Consider the following 10,295-nt stretch of genomic DNA (forward strand, 5'->3'; position numbering starts at 1 on the left):
AGCTGCAGTACCTATGAATGGCCAGCATGTCCAAATGCGCTTCAACGCAAACACTGGGTTCTGGGGGCTTGGATTGGATGCGTTGTGAGCTTGTAGATCGGTATTTTTCCAATATTTCAGTACTTTTACTTTTGGTACTTTAAGTACATGTTGATGCCAATACTTTTGTAGTTTTACTTAAGTACATTTTGAATTCCGGACTTCTACTTGAAACAGAGTACTTCATTATTGCAATATCGATACTTTTACTTAGGTAAAACATTTAAAAGAGTACTTTTTCAACCACTTCTACTCCACTACGTCTCTCATGCAAATCTATGGAGGCCCAGGCAGTGCGAATGAGACACACGGCAAGACGCAAAACCAGATGGACGGATGAGGAGAAGAAGAAAGCCTCCCCTATGGAATTAGCAATGTCTGTCTTCTACCTTTCCCCCCCTCCCTCAACTCCACTCCGTGTGAGTGTTTGTCTCTCCATCCGTCTGTTCCATACAGTCTGTCTCCCTATTTTTCCCCTTTCCAATCTCTGTAAGTCTAGTAGTCTACCCTTTGTTTGTGTTTGTTTTCTTGCCATTCAATCAACGTGCTTTGATAGAAAGGCAGAAGACAACGTTGCCAAAGGAGCATCCACATTCACATTCTAGTCACAATATGCTTTGAAACACACACACAGGTTATTTAGGGCAGTGGTTCTCAAACCTTTTCATGTCAAGGACCCCTAAAATTATGTATTTGGCAGCGGAATCCCACCTCAAAATATTTTTTGTTTCAGGGACGCCCAGAAGGAAAGATGAGTTCCACACATAAACACACATATTCAAAGATTTGCACACGCTGTTCGCGATTGTTCAAAAATAGCGAATCTACAAGCTCATAGCTCATGAGCTTGTAGATCTGCTATTTTTGAATAGCCAAAGTATAAAAGATGGATAGAGTGGTTGAAATGTATTAACACATTTTGATGGGGACACCCTGGTATCCCCCCCACAAGGTCCCCTGGGGGTCCCCGGACCCCACTTTTAGAACCAATGATCTAGGGCAGGGGTCTTCAACAGGGGGTCCGGGACCCCTATGGGGTCCTCAAAGCTACTACAGGGGGTCCGCCAAATCTTTGTGTGAAATGATTTTGTTTTTTTACATTAACCACCTTGAACCCTAGAATTCCTTTCTGAGGGGAACATTATCCGTAAATAGCAGATCTACAAGCTCTCAACGCCTCGCGCTGGCGCTGCGAGGCGTTGAGAGCTTGTAGATCAGCTATTTTTGGGGGGAAAAAATAGCAGACTAAGTAAAGAAAAAACTTTAATCTGAAACACAATTTTATACAATATAGAGGGGGTCCCTGCTTGATCTCTCTCTCAGCTAGGGGGTCCTTGGCCAGAAAAGGTTGAAGACCCCTGATTTAGGAGTCTGATCAATTCCGCCGGGTGCAAACGACACAGCTATCAGCAATGAGTCTGTGAGATGGATCATGTAGTGATGTCTTTTTCTGTCCTAGTGCAAAATGATGGTTATGTATTGCAGTGCAGTAACCTCAACCTTCATCTTATGGACGTCCAAATATTTGAAAATGGAATACAGGAAACAGACAATGTATGTACTTCTGAATTTGATGTTTGTAACCATAAGTAGTGTAACACTGCACGGTTCCCACAAACTATTAGGGCTGTCAAACGAATATTCGATATTCGAATATGAAAATTAATATTCAAAAAAAAATGTATGAAGTTAAAAAATATATATATATATTTGTTTTATTGGATCCGAGCACTCAATACATTGTTTTTTGTATTGTTTGTCAAAAAAAAAAAAAAAAAAAAAAGAAAACAAAAAATAATATATATTTTTGAGCGGTGTAGCCGCTCCTATAAGTGGGGTTGGGACACCTCATTAGTACACCCTTCGCTGTACTGTGATTGGCTCATAATAGCACACCCCTCTACATTAGTACACCCCTAGCTGTACTGTGATTGGCTGACTCTATTGGCTGACTCTATTCAGCACTGTGATTGGCTAGCGAGACACATGATGAACTTAATAACCTATAAATAGGACTATGCACGAGCTTCCATCACTGTGATGACCACACCGCTCACTTCACACTGGGTGTGATTTTTATAGTAATAATAATGATATTCAAATATATTCGAATATGTGCACATTTTTAAGACCAATATACAAATATAATTTCTGAGGAGTTGACAGCCCTACAAACTATAAGCTACTAATGTGGCAGTGGATTACCTTGCTGATCCAGGACCTGTACATACATTGGGATGCCAGAACAAAGAAGAAAAATAAGAGGTAGCTGGCAGGCAAACGACTCACTTTTTCCATTCAGCTCAGAGTACCGTAAATGACGATCTTTGAAGTTTTTATAGGCGTTTCTATATAAGCGTTGTGTAGCATAGTGGTTCTACAAGCAAGGCAGTGCATTTATTATAGGTGGTACCAGAGAGTTACAACGTTCTGTAAATGCCAGGTTAAAACCATGCATTTTATTTAAGAGGTATGGTAAATGTTATTTGTTGGTTAAATAAACAAAACGTTTTTTTGTTAAAAGGGTTAAAACACAATATTCTGATAGTAATCATTGCTATAGGGTGTTTGTTCAGTAACAGGGGTCTCCCCGTCTCTCCAGCTCTTTGATAAACCTAAAATATATGTTGATGGAAGGTGACAAAATGTCAGCCAATCAGGAGAAAGTACCCATTTATCAGCTTCATTTTTATAGCGTTCCAGTTCCAATTTTGTCAGCTCATTTATTTGTGTCACCATTTCCACTTGTTTAATCTGTGTCTTGTCTGAGTTGGTATCCCGACCTGAAAATGTTATGTTCTATTTAACTCATTCACTGCCAAGGACGACTTATGACGAGATATCGTCCAAACGCCCTCACTGCGACTGCGAAGGGCGACTTATGACGCCTTTTTTTTCCACAAAGAACCAGGAGATAAACGTGATCCGAAAATGTACTGCTCCATTCACTTCCTGGTTAATTTATTCGGGAAATATTCTGTATCTCGGCTCCTGTGTTTTACTATGTATTTTTGGCGAGACGTGCTATTTTCAACGGCGCGTAACAAGCGAACGGGAGTTCAGCTTTATTTCCACATGCATGCACTGTAGAGCCAATACATTTACGGCAGTGTAGGCAGATGTAACCCAGGTGTGAAAAGGTCTCTATGAAAAGTCAACAAAAAAAAGAAGAACAAAGCCTTTCTTTCACATCTCGAGAATGAAACAACAACAACAAGCAGTTAAGAATTCATCGAAATTACTACTGAGAAACATCCTATCTGCCCAGATTAATTTCAAAGTCACTTTCAAGTGACTATGCTGGTGGGACATACTGTAAATAATACAGTTTAGGAAGGAAGTCGAGGGCCATATAAAATCTGCCATTGTGCCATGAACTAGTAACTAACGTTTTCAAATAATTGTAGTGGAGTAAAAATACTATATTTGCCTCTGAGATGTAGTGGAGTAGATGTAAAGATGTCCTAAAAATTGTACAGTAAAAAGTACAGTATTTGAGTAAATGTACTAAATGTACTTAGTTGCTTTACACCACTGCATATTACGAAGCATCTTGGATAAGAAAGATGCTATTGAAATGTCAGACCATTTACAGTAGGTTCATAGGAGCTGTGCTTGCTTTATAAAGGGTAGCCTACTAGCGAGCCAATAGTCAAAGAAGTGGGAGGTGGTGCCGGGGACAAGATGGTGTGTTACGTGCCCACTCCCCCCCTCCCCCTCCCCCAAACCCCAGAGGGATGATCTAGTCACATTTAATAGTGTTTGTGAGCTGTGAAGTGATGTCTGCATCAGCTGTGAGAAGCCTGGAGCCCCACACAAGTGGATTTAGGTGGCTTACAGTTTGTGCGTGTGTGCGTGTGCGTGTGCATGTGTGTTCGTGCGGACAGACGCTGGTGAGATCTGACTGCTTTTTTTTCATTTTCTATCAGATCTCTGGTCTCTCCATCTCTGTGGACTTCTGTCAGGGCAGTGGATTGTTAACCCATAATAGACCGGGAACGCATCTGTGTGTCATTTTAAGATTTCTATGGGCTATTCAAAAATAGCAGATCTACAAGCTCATAGCGCGGCACGAGTGCCACGCTATGAGCTTGTAGATCTGCTATTTTTTTTTTTAAAGTCTTGGAAAATGTGTGCAAATCTTTGAATATATATACATTTTTTTACACAAATATTTGCTTCTGGGGGTCCCTGGAACAAATACATATCATTTGGGGGTCCTTGGCAAGTTTGAGAACCACTGATATTATAGCAACATATGTTTAAAAGAAGAAAAGAAAAAATAGGATTTAGAAGTCATTTTGTAGAATCCCCCAGAAGCAAAGATTTCAGTTACAAATGTTCCCTTTAAAAAACCTATATCAAAGATTTGCACACATTTTCATGATTTAAAAAATAAATAAAAATAGCAGATATACAAGCTCATAGCGCGGCACTCGGTGCCGCGCCATGAGCTTGTAGATCTGCTATTTTTTTGAATAGCCAAAAGAAATCGAAAAAATTACACGGATGCGTTCCCGGTCTTAAACGGTTAAACAAGGATTTGTATCACTATGGGAACCTCTCTCTCTCTCTCTCTCTCTCTCTCTCTCTCTCTCTCTCTCCCTCTGATGTTCTCTCCCAGCCTCTGATGTGTTGTTCTCTCCTCTTTGTTCTTTTGACACCGTTTGTTTTTCTTGTCGCCACGGGGGACTCGACACAGCACGACACGCCTTGAAAAAAACAAGGACAACTGCACAGATAGTTGATATATGGTATGTAACATAATGAAAACGCTTTAAATGGCCCCCCTTTAACACCCCGCCATCATCACCACACAAAGGCTAACGCACACGCACACACACACACACACACACACACACACACACACACACAAACTGAGACTTCCCACTGTTTGTCACATTGTATCCCGTCCCCACCGGCTACAGTAGGTGTTGCATTAGAACACAGCAGGGGAACAAACAACGGGAAACATTAGTTCCTATCCATATGGTGTCCTTTCACACGCACACAAACACACACACACACAAGTGTACACACACGAGTACACACACACACTCACACACCCCCACAGAAGACCTAATAGTTAGGTAGTCTTCCTGGCCAACTGTTGGAGTCACCCACGTAGAAAGTTCGCTTGGCACTGATAGCGTAATTGCTGTGCGCACACACCTCCCACACACACACCCACAAACACACACACACACACACACCAACCGGAGTAGCCTACACAAAAACGTAACGGTCGGACACGCACAGAGAAAAAACACACACACACACACACACACACACACACACACACACACACACACACACACACACACACACACACACACACACACACACACACACACACACACACACACACACAGAACTGACAGATTTTTCTTGAACACCGACTGTATATGTACACAAATGTGCATCTGCATGAAGAACACAGGAACACGCCCCACGCAGCCGGTTGAAGACATACATAGGCATCAGCAGGGCGCCCACGCAGAGCCGCTCACCATATAGCTCTGTCTCTGTCGGGTGGAAACCTCAGATGTGTCCAAATATGTTACTTTTCACGATTCAAAATTCAAAAAACGGCAAAAGAGCAGCAGATCTACAAGCTTGACACGTTTCGTGCTTGTGGATCTTCTACGTGTGATGCTTTCGTGTGTAACGTTGTAGTATGATCAAGTATAGGAGGCTAACCCATTAAGACCGGGAACGCATCTGTGTCATTTTAAGATTTATTTGGCTGTTCAAAAATCGGCTATCAGATCTACAAGCTTGTAGCTGCTAATCTTTATCGTAAAAATGTTTGCAAATCTTTGAATATATATGCGAAATGTTTTTTGCAAAAAAAGTATGTTGCTTATCAGTGGTTCCCAAACTTGTTCATGTCAAGGACCCCCCACAATGATATGTTTTTGGCCGTGGACCCCCCATCTCAAAATATTTTGTTCCAGGGACCCCCAAAAGTTGTTATCGGATTAAAAATGTTCGCTTAAAAAATAAAAAACATATTCAAAGATTTGCACACAATGTTCACGATCTTTCAAAAATAGCAGATCTACAAGCTCATAGCGCGGCACTCGGTGCCGCGCTATGAGCTTGTATATCTGCTATTTTTGAATAGCCAAAGAAATCCTAAAATGACACAGATGCGCTCCCCCCGGTCTTAACGGGTTAATTTACAAGGAAGATACACAGAAAGTCAGAATCCGATAGAGATAAGAGTTTTCCGCCCAAAAGAGAACGATTCGGTGCAGCGGATATAGCATGCCTGCTGCTGCGAGCATGCACGAGCATACGGTACGCGTTCAGACAACAATCAAAAGAAACTCAAAGCAACATATTCCTCACGCCATCTCACCCACACACTACTGGCACACACACACACACACACACACACACACACACACACACACACATGCAGAAACACAGAGATATGCAGCATATAGAGACGTTATGGCGGAACAGAAAAGACAGGAAATTCAACATTGGGAAAATGCTGTGTGACAGAGAGAGAGAGAGAGCATGAGAGAGAGAGCATGAGAGGAGAGAGAGAGAGAGAGAGAGAGAGAGAGAGAGAGAGAGAGAGAGAGAGAGAGAGAGAGAGAGAGACTGGAAAATAGAGAAATTGAAATTCAAAGAGTAGAAGTATACATTTTGTAAAAGCCTTCACCTTTGACAAACATTATAGGATTAGGTCTTCGCGACCTCCAAGGGTTCCTTAACACATTCCCTGGCATTGACGGAGATCTCCGTCATTTCAAATCCAACCGTTGACCCATATCCATTCCCTAGAAGAAGACCTTGCGTCATCGAAAACGTTGGTTTCCAAATAAATCCTGCATTGTGGCTATACAAGTGTGCGGCCTCTTCTTTCTTTTCATAAATCCAACCGTTGACCGCCATTGATGGAAATCTCCATCAATTCAAACCTTTTTTTAATTTATTTTACTTATGAATGATCCCTCGACACTGAGAGAAGGAATGGACGAATGGAGTGTGATGTCATCCCAAAAAACGTCCACTCCTATGTTATGAGTTGTAGAAAAAACACATCTAGTCGGATTTCTACATTTTTGAGTGGTGCCAACCACTCCTACATTTGACTTTGTCCGTGTGTCCGTATGTCCGTCCGTATGTCCGTCCGTCCGTATGTCCGTCCGTCCGTATGTCCGTCCGTCCGTATGTCCGTCCGTATGATTGGTCAAGCTTCACGTGACACGTGACAATATGTTGTCACGTGTCACGTGACAACATATTGTTGCACCACTCTCTTCACACTGGGTGTGATTTTTTTGTTGAAAAGGAGTTATTCAATGGCCGATAGCTACAAAATGGCCGATCACGGTTACAACATGTTTACCCCCCCCCCCCCCCCCCTCCCCCCAGACAGCCGTTGTTTACATCGTGGCTTCCGCGGCTCTCCGAGGATCGTCAATATAAGGTAAAAAAAAACACTGGCAACAGCAGATTAATTAATGAACCCATTAAGATCTGGAACGCATCTGTGTCACTTTAGATTTATTTGGGCTATTCAAAAATACCAGATCTACAAGCTCATAGCGCGGCACCGAGTGCCGCGCTATGAGCTTGTAGATCTGCTATTTTTGAAAAATCGTGATTTTTTTCTTTTTTGGGGGGATTTAGAAAACATTTTTTTTAATAAGCCTCAGGTCTTAATGGGTTAATTAATACCCCTCCTACGCCCCCCCTCCCCTTTTTTGTTCTTCTCTTGTACATTTTTTTCACTCTTCATACCAGTAACCTGTAAGCTGATTGTATGACATTCTGTATAGTAGTTGTGTATATCTGTCTGTCTCTTATATGTCATCATGATTTGTGTGCATGGGGATCTCATCTTAAACAAGCTCAGTGCTTAATGAGTCTTCCAGTTTAGTAGACCTTGTATCGTGAATTTGTACTTCCATGTACTGTTGTTCTCATGTCTTACTAAATAAAGTATATCAATCAATACCTGGCAGTGAATGTGTGGCCTAATTAAAAAGAAATCTGAGTTGCACATACCAACAGAATACACAGATATTACTACCATCTTAGGTTTTTATAACACAGGCATACAGATTATGAAAGGGTCCTCTCCACTACACGGCACACACAATGTGCGAGCAGGCAACGGTGGAAAAACGCCCCCCCACTCACACACCCCTGGCTGGTACTACTGAAAATGTTCTGTTATTATCAATACACCAATCAGTGGCTTGCAATCACTGGCGGTTTGGCCTCAGACAACAGTCGATTGTCAATCAATATGGCGATCAGCAGATCAGTCAACAGCACGCGTAAGCCAGCCGCTAACAAGTGACAAACGTGACCAACAGAGTGGTGGCAATCACACACAATTGTTAAACGCGCCGTCAGCAAGAAGACAACAGCTTGGAGAGAGATAGAGAGAGAGAGAGAGAGAGAGAGAGAGAGAGACAGAGAGAGAGACAGAGAGAGAGAGAGAGAGAGAGAGACAGAGCCCATTAAGACCGGGAACGCATCTCTGTCATTTTCGATTTTAAGTACTTTGGCTATTCAAATATAGCAGATATACAAGCTTGTATATCTGCTATTTATTTTTATTTTTATCTTGAAAATTTGTGCAAATCTTTGAATTTTTTTTTTTTTTTCTCAAGCGAACATTTGTGACTCAAATCTTTGCTTCTGGGGGGTCCTTGGAACAATATATTTTGAGATGGGGGGGTCGGCGGCAAAATACATATAATTTTGGGTGGTCCTTGACATGAAAAAGTTTGAGGACCACTGACATAGCAACATACGTTAGGATTTAGAAGACTCAGGTCTTAATGGGCTAAGAGAAAGAAGAGAGAGAGAAAAAAGATAAATTACAGAAAAAACCAATATGAAGGAGTACGAAAACTCTTTCATCAATAGACAAGAAGGACCATTCAACTTCAAAAACGATAAAACAACAAAGGCGCGTTTTAAGAAAGAGCAGAAACTGCCAGTCCTAAGATGAGATGAGCAGAAAGGAGAAGAGTGAATAGTAAAAAAAAGAAAATAGGCAAACTTTTTTTCTCATAGAGGTAGCCATTTAAAAGAAAGTAGAGAGGGAGATGGCTTTTAGAAAAAAAAGATGAATTGCCGAAGGAGCGATATAAATGAGCACGGAAACTCTTTCATCGAGAGACAAAAAGGTACAGGAACTCAGGGAGTGTCAGAGACAGAGGGACGATTTAATCAAAAACACAACAAAGAGCGTTTGAAGAGCGAGCCCAAAGCTCCGGTCCTACCTGAGTTCCTCTTGGAGATGTATTTCACTCCCTCACACGCGGCGCTGTCCAGGAACAGGACCAAGAGGAGGAGAGATAGAAGCTTCATCTTTCTGCTCTTCACTGGCACCTGGAGAGACAGACAGCGAGGCAAGAGATGATGGAGAGAGAGAGAGAGAGAGAGAGAGAAATAAAGTACAACATTTGTTGGATAACTCATGTTAGTTGGTTTTACCTTCACTGCTACTTGAATGGAAAGCATTCACTATCTTCCTATAATTCCACAAACCTCTGAGACCAAACCTGTGAGGCCAAACCTCCGAGCCCAAACATTTTTCTGCCCGGTTCTCCTCAGTGCCTGGAGCTATTGATCTCAAATTGTGCACAGCCATTGACCATTACCATGTGCATGTGACTGCGAAGCCCGTTTTTCGATATCACTCAATCTCAGCTGTTTATTCGCATTTTCATGTCAAAGAATGTCGTCATGCTTACGCTGGCTGCTCAAACTGCGCATGCGTCGCATCTACAGCCCCACAGCGTTACACTGTTGCACTCACAGAACATGCTTCCCCCAAGTTACGTGTGTGTGTGTGTGTGTGTGTGTGTGTGTGTGTGTGTGTGTGTGTGTGTGTGTGTGTGTGTGTGTGTGTGTGTGTGTGTGTGTGTGTGTGTGTGTGTGTGTGTGTGTGTGTGTGTGTGTGTGTGTGTGCGCGCGCTCGCAACGGGTCACGCGTGGGGGGGCGGCACAGGACATGCAATAACCCCACATTTGCAACTATTTTCGCCTGCGCACTTCACCGGGGATGGTCTAGTAGGTATAATAAAGCATAGACAGTAAAAAAGTATGGACAAAGTTACACACCGTAAATGAAGTAGTAGGCGTAAAGACATCCAATGTATATCTATTTTTTAATACTGTATATATGGATATATAGTCAGTCAGACAGACAGACTCATTAGACAACTAGCATCTTCCAGGGCTACGCCAAAAAAACAAAAATAAAATATCTGTCT

General features: G+C 42.1%; 1 protein-coding gene across 1 annotated transcript in view; it reads right to left on the reverse strand.

Annotated features, from left to right (window-relative positions):
* Positions 1–9,387, reverse strand: part of il1rapl2 (interleukin 1 receptor accessory protein-like 2) — a gene marked incomplete at both ends in the record, with an annotated part of 497,870 nt that extends 488,483 nt beyond the window's left edge. The window contains one exon of the mRNA XM_084041453.1: positions 9,300–9,387. Within this exon, the coding sequence (XP_083897579.1) occupies positions 9,300–9,387 (88 nt within the window). The remainder of the gene's footprint in view (positions 1–9,299) is intronic.
* Positions 9,388–10,295: the final 908 nt, after the last annotated feature.

The sequence above is a fragment of the Gymnoscopelus microlampas genome (assembly GCF_963454915.1).
Source record: "Gymnoscopelus microlampas genome assembly, chromosome: 18".
Lineage (NCBI taxonomy): Eukaryota > Metazoa > Chordata > Actinopteri > Myctophiformes > Myctophidae > Gymnoscopelus > Gymnoscopelus microlampas.